This window comes from Charadrius vociferus, unplaced genomic scaffold (genome assembly GCF_000708025.1).
Source record: "Charadrius vociferus isolate BGI_N301 unplaced genomic scaffold, ASM70802v2 scaffold153, whole genome shotgun sequence".
In the NCBI taxonomy this organism is placed as follows: Eukaryota; Metazoa; Chordata; class Aves; order Charadriiformes; family Charadriidae; genus Charadrius; species Charadrius vociferus.
The window spans coordinates 647855-664224 of record NW_009647939.1 but is presented as its reverse complement, the minus strand read 5'-3'; the positions used below and the strand labels follow the sequence as shown (position 1 = coordinate 664224).

Here is a 16370-nt window from a genome sequence, read left to right as displayed (position 1 = left end):
TACCGTTCACTGACAGAATTCGGTTTGTACTGATCATCCCTTGGGCAGCTATTTGCCGCTGTGCTTATTTTATGCAAATAAATTTAGAATCAACATCGTATTTCCACCCTCAAATGTATGATATCCTCATGCTCCAACCTTATTGGTTCTGAACCTTTCACAAGACATTTACTTTCACTTTTAGACTCAGTATGTGATACACATTGTGCGTTGATCAAACGTCCCCTTTGGAATCAGTGGTAGTTCTACCACTTTCCTCTGTGGGAGCAATATTGATGTAACGATCCATGGGGTATTTTTGTTTACACAGATACTTCCTAAAGCACACCAGAGCTCATTGCCACAAGAATGGATGGGGCATATGCTGTTCTTTAACAGCAGCATACAGTGAGGAAGAGTGGGATTTTGGTGTCCAGGGCACACCACTGAAGTTGTTGCTTTGATTGTTTCAGTAATAGTGCCTCCTGAAAGCTCCTTGTGGTATTAAGAATGAGAAAGATGATAAAATAATACTACATTTTATACTGAAGCATCTACAGACTATGTCTGTGGCAGGGGGAAGGACTACAAATTGATAGTAATGGGATTTTAAAATGCGGTTTCACATAGAATTATTCACATTTCATTAGCTTGTTTGAATTCTTTGAAAAAGTTTATAAAAGAGTATTTAAAAGAGTATTGCTGCACATACAGAGCTTTGATACCACGGTGTATTAGAAATCAGAACACTTAAGAGGCATCATTATGCACTCGATTTTTCAGACAAAATAAAGATCTCCAAGGCTATCAGACACAATCAGATATTGGAAAAATAAAACCAACCCAACCCAAAGATATTTGTCTTTGTTTATTTGTCTTCTGTGTTTTCTTCTCCATGCATATTCCTCATAGTAGCTTCAGGGAATAATGTACCAAAGTGTCGAGTTAAAGCAATACTTCATTGAAAAAAATATGCAATACCCTGTGATCTGGTATTGAAAGGATCCCATGAAAATACAGTCAATACAAAACCTGCACAAAGGAGTAACTTTCAGGGATATTTTCACAAAGGGCAAATAAACCCTAATCAGAATGAAAATATGTGAAAAGACAGGACAGCTCACAAGAATAAGTTTGGAAGAGTTAGCTTGCAAGAATTGGGGTAAAAACATTAAAGTGCATGTTCTAATTATAACATAAGCATTTTTTTCATCAATAAGTTTTTGGTAGAAACAGAAACAATAACAGAAAGATATAGTTATCCAGATCAGAGGAAAACAGGATGCACAGAGAAAAATAATAATTTGCAGCACTGACATATAAAACCCCTTGAGGTTTTGAATAAATATTGAAAGCCTTGTAATGACATTAAATAAACATATAAAGTATATAATTAGAGTGAGGTGCAGTTATATCTTTTATTTAATTCCACAGGGATATTGCCACCTCATATTGCCATTTGTGAACAGCCAGTTATGAGAAGAATTTGCTGGTTCTTATTCATGTTTTATGGTTGCATTGCAGCATAAAAGACATTTCTAATATTTTGGTAAGAAATTAATATATATATGACTTCTGACAGCACTACATGAGACTGTCATACGGAGAATGAGAACTGAAGATATAGTGGAGATGTAAAGTAAACAGAATAAACCTGTTAATGCTATTAAGAGGCACACTGGTTTATCATTTCATAATAATAACAGTTTAACTCTACCACTCTAACTTAAAAAAAACCAAGCCAAAACAAAACAAAACAAAAACCCCAAAAAAAACTAACAGCAAAAAACCAAAACCACAAAAGACTGTTGATGTCAGGACTGTTATTCTGAATGTTATTCAAGTAGCATTTATTTTCATAAATCCCATGGGAATTTTGTTAATATGAAAAGGAAGTTTCAGATAGCAGCATATGTATTAAAAAGAAGCTTTCTTCTGAAATAGGGGTTTTAAAGTTTGCCCACAGAAATGAGTGGAAAAAAAGATTCAAGACTCCAGACTGGCTGTTGATAGGGACTGCTGTCACTTCACAGAGGACTTGCTGGTGGAGGGGCTGATACTGAGTGAAATTGATTCACTTTACAGATATTTAGCATTCTGGCAGACGAACTGGTTATTCTGGGAAAAGTCTCAGTCATAAGGAAGCAAGTCCCTAAAATAGGTGAATTGGAGCAATGTTTCTGCTTCAGTTATCCCTTAAAACAGTGAGCATTCACTTTGAAAATTCGACTCTTGAGGCATAATGCTAACAGGACACAGAATAGATCTGGCTGTTTTATAACGTGCAGGCCTGAAATATATGTCAGCACTGATTATTTTAAAACTGGAAATCTGCCAAACTGCTGCATGAAATTTGTGTAATTAACAAAAATGTACTACTAAAAGGACCGGTTATTAGAGTGATTTGGAGATTGCAGGTGAGTTGTACACCTAAAACAGATTTGAGTTTATGTTTATTTTATAATTAAAAAAAAAAACGAAAAAAAAGGTTTGTAAGGTCCCTTTTAATTCATTCTCATTTTCTTTGCTCATTATAAACTGTGCTATCATCTTGCATGCACATCTGTGTAGTAAACGCAATCTGACAAACTTCAAGACTGTTTCGGTAAGTTGTGTTAATACTTTCCCTATTAGCAATTTGTAGTGTGTAGGCTGTCAGTATGGAAATTTGCCTGCAAATGTCAACAATCCCATGAGGTAACTGCTTCCAGAAAGATACTAATAATACCTTGTGCATTAACTCTTGTGCATTCAACTCTTTTGAATGGGTAAGCTCTTTGTGAATTCTTTGTACTGCAAAGTAGCTGCAGAACAAATAAAGGTAAGCTCTCTGAATCTCCATGAAAACTCTGTGAAAATAATGCAAATTGAACAGACTAGAGTAAGACCACACTGGGTAGTAGTGACAAGCATACAGAAAGACAAATTTAAGATGGGGCAAAGAGGTCTGATACACTGTACTGAAACAAAAGTATTTACCATTTTTTGCCACACACTGGACTAAAAAGTCTTGTTTTTCTTCCCCAGTGACTATCCCAACCATGCCAGACCTACAGAGCAGTTCTCTATCTCTGGTACCTACTGCCCTGTGCTCTTCCGGCTTTTTTCTCCCTTCTTCTTAGATGTATTATGGCCCTTTATAGCTTTGAAGAAGGCCCTGCTTTGAGCTAGGGACTGGACCAGTGACCTCCAGAAGTCTCTTTCAACTAAGATTTTTAGGTGATCCTGTGATTATCTGATATTCACTTTTTTTTTTTTTTTGCCTTTTGGCCAAAGCTTCTTTGAGATTTCTCTTGTACTAAAATCTTAAATTCCTTCACTGTAGTTTATGAATCCACTCCCAAATTGATTTATTCATCCTTAACCCTTTACTGTGATCTCTGCCTTCCATCTCCTTTCTATGCTTTTCTGTGCTCTCTCTTTGTCTGCTTTGTGTTCTTCCTTTAATTTACACCACTTTGTAGTTCACATACTTCATAAACCATGTCCGAGAGCCTCCTGAGCAAAGCCTCAAGAACAAAGCTCCTTTGAGTTGCAGTTCATCTCTAGATCATCTATTGCTAGATATCATGTTCTGTAATTGTAACTTCAGGACTTTTGTAACTGGATTGTCTGATGACATTGACAGAGGAAGTTACCTAAATGAGTTTGTAAGCTGTATTTCAGTGAGCAGTAACAAATATTCAGTCTCTACTGCTTGTGCTGTTCTGCGCAATCTCATGACAGACCTACCTACCTTTAGGAAAGGGCTAAACATCTTTTTGCATTGGTACTCATACTTCAAAGGGTCTCCTGGAGAGAAGATTGGTTCCTTCAATAATACGAGTAGAGGTAGTTGAACGGTTCCTTTCTCCCAACTGCTTAGTGAACAGCCAAGTGTCATTCTTCCTCACCTTCACTTCATATATTCCTAGCATTTTATCATTCCTCAAAGTTTTCCACTAGAAGTGTTTTCTAGATAGCGATGGAAAGCTTTAGTCTTGCGTGAACCAAATTGAGACAGCCTACTTGAGTCCCTCAGTTCACCTGTTATGACAATATACATAATTTTGGGGTAAAACTGAAAATACCAAGAGTCAAGGAAAATTTCAGCAAGAAAATGGAACTTGCAAGTCTATAAATGTGTTCTTATAACTTCTAATGCTAATGTTAATTGGGAAGATAGGTTCCTAAGTTAAATCTTTCTTTTCCATCGATTTTTTTTATTTCCTTTCTAGTCCCATTTTATGGGGATAATTGACAAAGTTCTAAAAGTGAATTAAAATCATCAGATGAACATAGACATATTAGTTAAAAAGAGAAAGTGAAAAATCTGAAGAGAACTTCTAAACCCCAGGCTCTTTGCCTTGTATCCCAAACGAAAAGAAAGAAGGATCAATCTCTCACTATGTCAAAAGAAACTTGAACATTCTCAAATATTCTTTCATTGAGAGGCTACATTACTAGTAGCTTTGAATACAAATATGTGTCTAATCAATGTTTTTCAGAATTCTGAGCAGAGGCCATTAAAGGTGTGACAAATCTAAGGCATTTCACAAATGACCCTTTTTGACAGAAACATGATGTGGATTAATTAAGATCAAAATAGCCAAGATGAATGAGGTTCAGACTACTAATGTTTCTCTTTTTTTTTCTTCTCATGAGCACACACGGGGACATGCACTTTAAAAATGTCAGTCTGTAAGACGCCATTCTTCCATCTTGTTGCACTTGAAAGATTGACTTTACTGTCTTCTGCTGACAGTTTAGTTTAATTGGTGAAAGTACAATGAAGTTTGTCATCTTACCAATTGATATTTATAGAGACTTCAGAAGGTGTATTTTATCTGATTATAAAAAGTTTTAATACACAATTCTTTCAACAAAATAGAACTTTCTTAGTACTTAGTAGTAAGAACAAGGGAATGATGGATTAAAAAAAAATAGGAGGTTTTCTCATTTTATCATGGAAAGCATAATCTCATTGAAAACATTCTATTTTTTACGCTTTTGGAGGGTGAACTCTTTTTGAGGGTGAGCTCTCATGCAAGTGCAGCTCATACCCTAAGACACCCTTATTTAAACACTGTTTTCTTACTGGTACATCACTGCTAAAGCAAGACTCGTGAACTACTTTGTGTAATAGCATAATAACTTGTGAGGAACCTGAACTCAAGCTTGGGAAAGGTTTATACGTGCCTGTGTATTTGTATTTTCTTATTACTTTGGTATTTTATTTCCTAAACTCGTTAAGGGACTGAGGAAAAGAAAAAGGTTTTCATATTTTTCATATTAGATTTTATACAATACTATAATGACAATTTCACATTCATTACAAAGCAATTGATCATTTCTTAGCATACAGTGAGACAGTATGTGATAACTCCAACAGCTTTTTCCCAGTTCAGTTTCAGAGTAACTTACCTTTTGACATGATACAACAGCGACTTAAGACTCATTCAATACTTTCCACTATGCTTTTTAAATTATTTTTCAAAGCAGTTAATGAAGCACAGCAAACAACATCTTTTAGTATCTTGCTACCTACATTTCTGCAGTTGTATGTAGTTCTCACCCAGTTATTGTGTTAAGAAACCATGTTTAAACCGAGGATGTCGCGGAATATTGAGTATTTCAAAAGGCTTAATATGCCCTTGTGTATTTTGCAGACAATCCTGGGCTAGTGAGCCACGTTCCAGTTGGTATTAGAATCCTGGACATCAATGACAACCCTCCAGAGCTTGCCAGAGATTATGATGTAGTCGTCTGTGAGAATGCAAAGCCTGGTCAGGTAACTGTCACAGTTACCTTTCTCCCAGTGAGAAAGAAGAATTACTTTCTTTGTTAATGCCATGTATGTAAGAAGTTTGAATCAGGGAACACATGTTATAATTCTTTCTGATTTCATTTTCATATTTCCAATTTGATTCAACTTTTTAACTGTATTAGGCCAAAGGGAAAATATTTGGGAATTTGTTCAATATATCTTTACTGTTGCTGAAAAAAAATACCCAAACTATTTTCAGTAAAGACAGGCAAAACTTTAACCGTGTCAGATAAGTGATGGAATTTGACAAGTGGCAATCCTGAACAAAATGGATGATGCAGATTTAACATCTCTCATCTAAGTGCCACATGGTAGCAAGGTTTCAAATACAGCTCAGTGAAATGGCTGGTTAACAGGGCTGCTGTCCTCACTATTTGCATGTTGATTGCCCTTGCCTGTTCAGGGTCATTATGGAAAGGATGTTGAATGGGTTTTTCACAACTCTGAGCATGGGGAGCATCAGAACTGAGACTAAATAGTTGAATCACATTCCAGCCATTGCTCCTGTGATTGACACACTTCATTGCAGTCCATGGCTTGACAGTTTTACCAAGTACGTTGCTTTTTTTTTGCATAGATTGAGCTTTTACCCAGCACTCTCTGCTGGTTTTGGATTATTACACAAGTTGTAAGTTGCAATTGTGAGCTCATATCTTTCCTGAGGAATATATTACTAGTAATAACAGTTTTCTCCTGAAATCTTTAAAAGCAGTCTACATAAATGCATAGTGGTGTATTTCTATTTTTAACATTGAGACTATAAAAATGCTGTACTTCATCAGACTATAAGCTGACCAAAGTTATCTTGACTGTAACAGAGGCCAAAAGCTGACACATTAAAAGCAGTACAAGAACATGGCAAGTGAATATGATACTTACCCCTAGTACTTCCCTGGTCTCAGATCATTTGCAGATCATTTCTTGATCCAAGTGTGGTTTCTGTGCTTTTAATAATCCTCTAATGACCATCTCATATGGATCTGTCTAGCTTTTCCTACAGCAAACATAAACTTTTGATATCTGCTACCTCATGGAGCAAGGAATTTTACACTTTAATAGCATGTATCAGGAAGACCTGCCACCACCACCTTTTTTTTTTTTTTTTAAATCTTACCATGCTGTCTTCAGTCAATATTTACCAGTTCTTGTGTTTTGGGGGGAGAGACAGAGAGAGAGAGTAGTTGATCCTTATTTATTATCTTGGTGCCATTCATAAATCTCTAGCACATTGCCCCTCAGCTGTCTCTTGCCCAGACTGAAGAGTTCTACTTAACTTGGACAGGTCATGATAAAGCCCTTCTAGGCTTTTGATCATTCATCTTGTCCTCCCCTCAACTTTCTCCAATTCCCCTCCATTCACCTTGAGATGGAGAATCAAGATTCAAGATGCAGGTATGCAGTGGTTTATAATTCTTTTCATAGTTTATGCTTCATAGTATACGATGATCTCTGCTCTCTTAGCAATTTCTAACAGTGGCTTTGCTTTTTAACCACCAGTAGGCACTGAATGCAAAAAAATCCCTGCCAAAACACCAGTGTAACACCAGAACACCAGAAGTAACGGTCAGCTCAGAGATCATCATCATTCATGTGAAGTTAAGACTTTATGTCTGTGTATAATGAATTTCACCTCTCTTTGTATTGCCTGGCTACTGAGGATTGGAAGGTCTTTAGTGTCAGCCCTTCCTCTTTTCTTCCTTGAGCAACTCAGTAATCATAAGTAGATTTGGTGGGCTGATTATTCATATTCTTTATAAGACATTTATCACTACACCGACTAACAAGTGGCCCAGCATAAATCTTTGTGAAACAGGAAATCTCTGTGACTTCCTTTCCTTATGGAATAGACAAGAGACCCTGAGAAGCAGGAGAAGAGATCCTATTTCTTTTTGAGCAATTATTTGTGCAAGGACCTTCCCTCTTATCTCATGACTGCATAGTGCTCTCATTGAGACACTCCACTCAAGGTCTTTGAAAATCTAAGTAGGTCTGTCTGTCAACTGAATATCTCTTATTAAACTTGCTTATTAAAGTAAAAATAATATTCTAAAAACCTAAAAAAAGCCAAATGTAGAAGAATTAGACCTTGTAAAAGACTATTTTTTTAAAAAAAGATAAAATCTCTTAAGCATTAATTACAATTTTTTTCAACATAGTCTGATATTTCTTAAATTATATAATTTAACAATAATTGTTAAAAAATTGTAAGAATTAATAATAAGCTAAAGCATGCAGTGAAGCTACCTCAGAAATGCTCTGCTTGCCAGGAGCATAGTTGGGGTTGAGTAGCTAATATTTCTTATTAGCAAAGTTTTAACTCTCCAATAGCAGCTTTGCAAATGGAAATTTATGCGAGAGATGTTCAAAGGAGAAAATAACTTTTACTGTAACACCATTTGCTCCTGATTTAGGTCAGCACTGTATTTCTTTCTGAGCTACTGTTTCAAGCATGAATGGCTCCTGACCTCTGTAGCATTGCAGTTTAACACCCGAGATTAATGCTACCATGAAGGTCTCCACAAGCAGCAGTTTAATAGGAAAGGCTGGATCAGCATGCTGTCGTATTCTTAAACTAACAGGACTCCATTATGTACATGACATGCACTAACTTCTATTTGCATTGCTCAACAAGACTCCAGAAAAGATTGTGATACCATTGCACTGTACAAAGAAAAACAACCCCAAAACAAAACAAAACACAAAAGTACATGGCTCTTACTGTCTAGGTTAAGAAAGAAAATGACAATGTTCAACAGATATTAAAGTGGGACAAATAAACAAGGCTTACAGAACAAGACAAGTGTTCCATATGCTAAAAAGCATGCCTGGCTGGATGGTTTTGAATTACTGAAAAGGCAGTATGTACTCTGAGTTATCCATCACCTTGTGAGAATGATTCATAAGATTTATCGCTAAAGAACAAGTTCTGTCAGGTGCTGCCAGGCACTTCTGCTTGACTAGTGCTTTGAAGTTGAGCTCCAGCCCTACGTTGTCCTGTACGCATCTATTTTGAATTTATTATGTCATTGGAAGACTTTTTGCATTTGCTTTATTTTCAGAAGAGGCTTCTATGTGAAGGTATCACAGTATCATTTAATTGCACAGCCACTGTCTCCTGCTTCTTTTTCCCCTCCAGAGCTCCATTTATTTAAAAAAAAAAGCCAATAAAACTTAAGGATTTAAGTAATTAAATGAACCCACCTAACATACCTCAAACAGAAAATGCTTGTGAGAAGATGATCATTTCCACACTACTCCCTTAGCATTTGCCTTGTTGAGAAAATAAACTAAGTATCCCTAACAGCTTCCAGGTGAAGCCTGGTAGATATTATATATTAAAGTTGGTAAAGCAGCTGTGATTTGATCTTAGATGGTATCCAAACTTGGAGAACTCTGACTTCTAGAAATATACTGATTCTGTGAATGATTGTGAAATTTAGCCTATGTAGGAAAATGAAATTTTGCGATCTTCCCTAAAGTGAATTTACAAATGACATTTTCCTTTGCTTCACATGCAACTTGTTTTATTATTTTTTAAGACAATGGGAACAAATAGTGATGTAAAAAAAAAAAAAAGTTTAAATGTTTTGTTCTGGAAAGTGAAGGAGTCAGGCATTGGCAGTTTTCTTAATGTTTCAAAGTTCAGTGTTTGTCCTCGCAGAGTATGAACATGTTAAAGTATCTGACTAGATCTGCTAATCATGTTCGCAATAGATCTCCAAAGATAACAATTTTTCTGGGTGCTTTTCAGAGGAATGATAGAAAAAGTTGTGATAGTAGTGAAATGTCATTTCCCTGACACTGTTCATCACACAGGTGTGTGTATGTGCGCATACACACACACACACAGAGAACTTTTTCAGAATGAGAGTGTATAACTACTGTGCTGCCATCATGAGCTACCTCACCCTGGATGCTGTTATTTCTAATAGCCAAAGAAAATCAATGTTCGCTGGAAAGGATACTTATAGCCTCTGCTGTAAGTTTGTCCTGTGTATATTTACTTGTTTATTGATTCAGTTCTGAAAAGGATCTGAATAGAATTTAGCGCCTGCTTTCTATCCTCTTCAATTAGTTCATTCTTGAAATTCTTTCTTTTCTTGCCAACACTTGTATTAAAAAAAATTACATAACCCTTCAGTTTCATCACTTCAGTGGTGTCAAGTGAGCTTTACAGCATCTGAGGTTCTGTGTCTACGCTTTTATTTTAATTGCCTTTGTAAGGTGCATGTTAATGTCTGCTAATTAGTTGGCTTATTAATTAGAAAAGGGTTAACAGTACATTGGGGTGTCAAGAGGACACATGCTTTTGTTCCTCATCTCTGAATGAATGTCTTAGAAATCTTTTCCTCAGAAAGCAACAGTTCTGTCAAAAATATTTCGACCTGTCCTATTACACATACAATGACTTTTCCACACAGATAAGCATGATTTCTATACCTTCTGGTGCTATACTTTTTCCATACATTTGTGAATTCAGGTCATACTTGAATTTCCATGTGTGAAGTCAGGGAATTCAGACAGTATATTTTGTTGAGTTTCAAGAATAGTAAAATTAGTCTTAAAACCAAATAAATTTTATACTAGTCTTGTGGCACTGAGGTCTTGATCAAAGGTATTTTTGTTGCAAAATGGCATGTTCTTGAAGCAAGATTCTGTAAAATGTCACTGAATGTTTTATGTAAGAGAGGGCAACAGGATGAAAGTTTATCCACTAGGCTGTCAAATAAAAGCTGAAAGTGCATGGCAAAATTACTTATATTTTGCCGGTAAACACCACTGAGGATTTATAAACAATATTTAACAAATTCATATCTTTTTTTAAGGTCTTATCAGATTTTTTTACAGCTATGTATGGTATTTAACAGCATTTTTAGTATTTGAGTAATAACAGAAACTGATTCTCTTGAAAATATTCTTCCATCGTCTTTTTTTTTTGGTCTTGCTTTGCCTTATAGCATTTCAACATTATTAACTAAGTATATCTGTCTGAGATAATGTTACATTTCTGGTTTTTACATGGTAGTTGTTTCAATAATAGATATGCCACCTTTGCAAAATTCAGTAGAGAACAGTTAGCTTTTGTGAAACATTTTCACCAATGTTGCCATGACTTTGGTAAACTGCATGATTATAGATGTTTCAGATTTATCTTATTCTGCTACAGTTCAGCAAAAAACTACTGTGATAAACTTTTAAAATAGTCTCATCAATTGTTACCAAGATTGTTAATTGTCTCAGGTGTGTATAGACAATATAATATACTATATTGTACATAGTCAATGGAGGAAGCCTTGTACTCTGTTGGCCTTAAAATATATTTGTTCTTCTTTTCTTATGTGAATGGAGGTAGAGAATTGTGTGCTGTCTTTTAGTTTTAAAACTGACCAAATCACTTGAGCCTGCACTGTTTATGCTTCAGGTTCAGTCCAGACAGACTACAACTGAACAGTGAACAGAAAAATTCTTATGAAAAGAGTATTTTCCCTCCCCCTTTTACATTTCCCTCGGGATGTCTATCAGCTGTGTGCAGCAGTCTGTGTGGGCTTCTCTGCCTATATCACAAGAACAACTTTTATTAAATTCTACTTTAGCACTTGATCTTCCAGGACCAGCATGAAAATGAAAGCAGAGGTAGAAATATTGCTTGGTCACACATTCCAAAAGCTTAGCTCAGTTTTAGTTGAAAGTAAATTGTAAAAACCACCAGGGCTTTCGAAGGCAAAGGTCCTACCTATCAAATATACCTCTCCCATACATGGTTGCTACATCTAATTCTGTTCCCTTTGGGCAAACCAAACTAAAATCAGGAGTGGCTGCTGTTCTTCCTGTTCTGTTCTCCAGCAATTTAAACTGATTCTTAATAGGAATTTTAAACAGAGAGCTGGTATTATATACCTGCCATTTTGGCTAAACAATTATTTTTCCTACCCAATACTGAAGTGCATCAGATTACTGGGAGGGCAAGTAGATGATGCTCTGCATAGACCATCCTGGTTCAGCTTGAATTTTGGCTCCATAAAAACACATATTTAGGTGAATCTGTAATTCTGAAAGTCACCAGGATGCAATGCAGATGGTGAAAATCTCTGTACCAGGTCCTGACCATATCAGAATGTCAGAAAATATAGATGCTTTAGATGCTTTTACCTAGCTCTGAAGTGTGGTTCCTAAAATATTTCATGGTAGAGAAATCAAGCTAATGGTCCAGTCATTTCATCAGTTGAATTTAGCAGCAGTCAAGTAGAAAATTAATATAAGCGGAGTTTGAGCATCCTGCTGAGGTCAGGTACTATTTGGGTCAAGTTCGAATTTCAACACATTCACTGTTAATTTTTGTTTCAGGTAATTCAGACTATCACTGCAACTGACAAAGATAACTCTGCAAATGGGGCAAGATTCCATTTTTCCCTTGATGAAGGGCTTTCTTTGAATCCCAACTTTACTCTAAGGGACAATGAAGGTAAATCAAACACAAATCTCAAAGAAATGGATCTCTGTTTTGTCTGGGATGTCTCATTGAACAGAACAATTTCCATGCATTTCTTGACAGACGGGAAAACTGTAATCTGTCATCACTAAACCGGCTGATATCAAGGACATGGTGTATAAAACATGTTGCAGACTATGAATAATCAGATACTGCATTTTATTTTTATATTCCATTTTATTTTAGCATTTATACTTCATATATTCAGGATTGTTTTTAAAAAGTGGATTAATGAAGAAGATGTTGGCAATTTGGTCTATTTCTAGGTGAATAGCACGGAGTAGATACTGTTAAGGTTATTGCCAGTTTTTGCTTAAAGGAGAAAATAAGAATTTAAGGAGCATAAAAAGTTGAATTCATGCTTTCTTTTATAGATAGGATACAAAGAGCAGGTACTTGAGAGCTTCCTGGATGATAGTCTGTCACTTCATCCCTCTCCTAATGAAGTGTGTCTAAAAAGTACAATCAGAAATTCGTAGCAGGTACGCCCAGAAGGAAAAAGACCTTCAGAGTCACCCAGCCAAGTGTTTCTGAACATTTCTTGAATCAAAAGAACCATCCAGCCTTTCCAAAAAAACCCCAAGTCAGCCTTACTATTTGGTGAATATTGCCTCATGGTTTCCATTTTGCAACCTGATGAAAATGGGAGTAAACTTTAAATACTTGCCTGCGTCTTTCCTCTTGAGCTTTTGTGTATGTCTGTGTTGTGTGGTTTTCTTTGTATGCATGTGTGGAAGTGGGGGGGGGTTGCTTTGTTTTGCAGTTATATTTTTGCAGTAGTGCCATGGAATACCTTCTGAGATCTTACAGATCACCACTCATTTGTAATGACTGAGAAGCATTAACTCCGTCATTGGTACATATGGCACATACAATGATGTTTAAACTATTCTTTACAGATCTTTTTCATCTGTTTTCAAAACCTTTCGGGGAAGGAGACTGCAGGAGACTAAATTCATGGCCCTCATATTATGGTTCCAAAAGAGATCAATCCAATACCTAACAATATTGAAAAACTAACAATATTTGAAGGACTAGTTCATATTTTAAAAACATTCCTTAAGTGATGACTCCAGCCCTTTCCCAGATTAGTATATCAGTTCCACTCAGATCATGATGGAGCATTATAGCAAAATCCAGAAGATTGTTCCTGAAATAAAGTGTACTGTTGTGTATTTTTGTATTTGAGTCTAAGATTCAAATAAACTCATTGAGTATTAGACTGTGATCTCGTGTGGGAGACCATGGCCATGTTCATTTCGGTACGAGATACTTACATCAAGATGTGTTTTTGAATAACTCTATTAAAATTGTGGTTCATGATGGAGTAGATATTTTATGTCTCTGACCCAATTTTAATCAGGATCTATATTATGCCTGTTTATTACAGTGGAAAATGCTGTGTTATGCTTTAAGGACGGCATGTCACCATAAGTTATTTACCTACACAGTTTTATAAGAGGGTGAGAACTTCTCATAAATCTCCAATGCAGCAGTGTCATGCGTTGGTTATAAGTGTGCAGCAGTAAGTATTTGCTGCTTTCTTGTTACCTGTCCAAGAGCAGTGAGCAATGACTTTAACACAACAGCAGAAGGCAGTGTTTGGGCTATCCCAAGTTGTATTTGGCAGGGGGTAGTAGGGGAAGGAAATGGAAAAGTTGGCCTTTAAGGTAAAAGCCTGCTGTGTATTAGGTTTTTATTTCACCTAAGGAGATAGAAAAAGTAAGTATGAACTTCCTGTAGCATCTCGTATAAAACTTCAGCGTGTACAGAGACTCCAGAAATGCAGTTTCCAATTTGCCCATATAATTAACACAATGACAGTTTAACTCAAATCCTAACAAGAAATTGATCTTAAACCACGACCCTTTGATTGTACTGTTTAAACACTGCCCTTTATTGGGACATTTTCTTTGTGTAAAATATCAGTGAAACACTTACAAAGTGCATTCACAATATCCAGTTACCTAGCATTTACACCTTTCATATTTATTGTCTATTCCTATTCAGAAATGAAATTTCTGTTGCTTTCTATCCTAGGAAATAGCTGAGAGATGGTGGGCAGAAGAGGCTTTTCTTATGTCTGTGACAAGTTTGCACTTTTGAAAACTCATGTTTTTGAGCATCAGCTGTTAAAAGGAATCAGAATGCTCTTAACACAAGACAGCTGCTATTTTTACCTCTGGATTTAATAATTCTATGAAGGCTGGCTTTTTGGAGGGTTTTATTTGTTATGCTATGTTTTTTGAAGAAAAAGAACTACAGCAGTTGCCTTAAGAGAAGTTTCAATAATGTTTTGCAGAATGATAAAAAGCAAAATCTTGATGTCGCATTGAAAGTGGTAGTCAGTGGCAGCTGTATCTGTCACTGCAAAGCTATGTTTCTCTTGCAGTCATCTTTGGATCCAGTCATCATCTCCTTTTATTTCTTCAGGACAAAGGTTTCATTTCACAAAAATCTCAGTAGACATTTTGTTGCCTTGTTTTCATAACCCAGAACAACAGAATTTTGCTCTTTGAGCCCAAATGCACTGTTGCACAAATGTTCACCTACTCCATTATCATCATTAGAGCTACAAGACAAAAAGACCGTACAGCAGTGAATTGGATATTTAAATATTAATGCACTATATACACAATATCTATGCACTTTGACTGAAATCTAGAGGACTTGCACAAGCATAAGATTTTGTAGTTTGTCCCTACCTTCCTGTATAGACTGCAGCAATATACACTCTCAGCATGTGTATGATTCAGGTCAATAATATTTTATGGCTTCAGCAGAGGAAATAGATATTAAAGCATCAGTCCAGATAATTGATCATACGAACAGTTTAGCTTTTATCTCTTGGGCCTGAACTTGTGCCTTTACTCAGAAGCAACCTGCAATGTTAAAGCTCCAGCCTTTGAATACGCACCCTCACAATGCAGAGCTTAAAACCCTCAGGGAAATGTAGGTCAGGAGACAGCCACAGGACTATACGAAATATGCGGTCCAACAGAACCTAAGAGTTGCATGGATCACCTTCTGGATTTTGTTGGTGTTTACAATTTTCATTTTAAAGAAAAAAATGGGAAAGACAGAATATGATACCTTTTCCCCTGCTGACTGGATTCTTAAGCTGCAGTAGATTCTTTGCTGCTGTTTGAGTACTGACAAAGTACTGTTCTGAGAGAGTAAAGGCTTAAGAGTATGAACAAGAGGACAGCCAACAAAATATTTCATTATCTGTACACATGTAAGCAAGACAGAACAAGAGCTGCAATAGAATTTCTTTGCTATACAAAGAAAACGCATTAAGTTGTAATCATTTCCTGCAATTTTAGAGAGCAAGCCCAGGGAAGATGCCTTTTTGTTTGTTTGGGAATTGTACCTATGGAGGCTTTTTAATGAAAACAGGGCTGTTTACAATTTATTCTTTCAGAAAAATGTTGCAATTTCTATTAAAATTTCTTTTAAAACCTGAGCAGCGAAATAGTTTTTTAGTCTGGAAATGCTTTTATGTTGCAGCTCAGATGCTACATAACTCAGTTCATGGCTGTCTGTGTTCTCACTTGTTTTTTTAGGATGTTATTGTCATAGATAATTTTTTAATGCTTTTTTTATTTGTGTGTAGTATCTCAAATTTACACTTTTTGCCTAACCAGAAATATCTTCTTTTGGATGTCCCATTAAAAATTTACCAGGGCAATATGTGAATAAAACCACCTTCTGTTGGAGAGTCAGTGGAAAGATGAAAAAAATTCTTCACAATGGAGCTGTTTCTAAGTACTGGATTTTTAAATTGTAGTTCTTTTATCCGGAAAGAATCATAATATTTTTCCAGATGCTTAAACAATGGTTGATACATTTGTCACAGCTTTTTAGTTTGATGGAAAATGAATGTGTACATATGTCATGGTTATGATATCCCCAACCTTTAATATACAGACACACACATTTGCATAGTCTCTCTCTCTACCTCTGTCTCTCTAAGTCTAAAAAATTCATTCCTTCTTTCTGCATATTTTGCTACCTTTAAGAGACCTCTTTCAGAAGTCACACAACACTTTTCTGGGAGCTGACAAAAGATTCAACCCCCAGAGAACAGTTCAC

The 16370-nt window shown here is 36.0% G+C and overlaps 1 protein-coding gene across 1 annotated transcript in view; it reads left to right on the top strand.

The window, feature by feature from the left end:
* CDH18 (cadherin 18, type 2) overlaps positions 1-16370 on the top strand; it is a 173665-nt gene that overhangs the window by 146327 nt on the left and 10968 nt on the right. Inside the window, exons 8-9 of the mRNA XM_009883161.1 lie at positions 5628-5749; positions 12131-12248. Of these exons, the coding sequence (XP_009881463.1) occupies positions 5628-5749; positions 12131-12248 (240 nt within the window). The remainder of the gene's footprint in view (positions 1-5627; positions 5750-12130; positions 12249-16370) is intronic.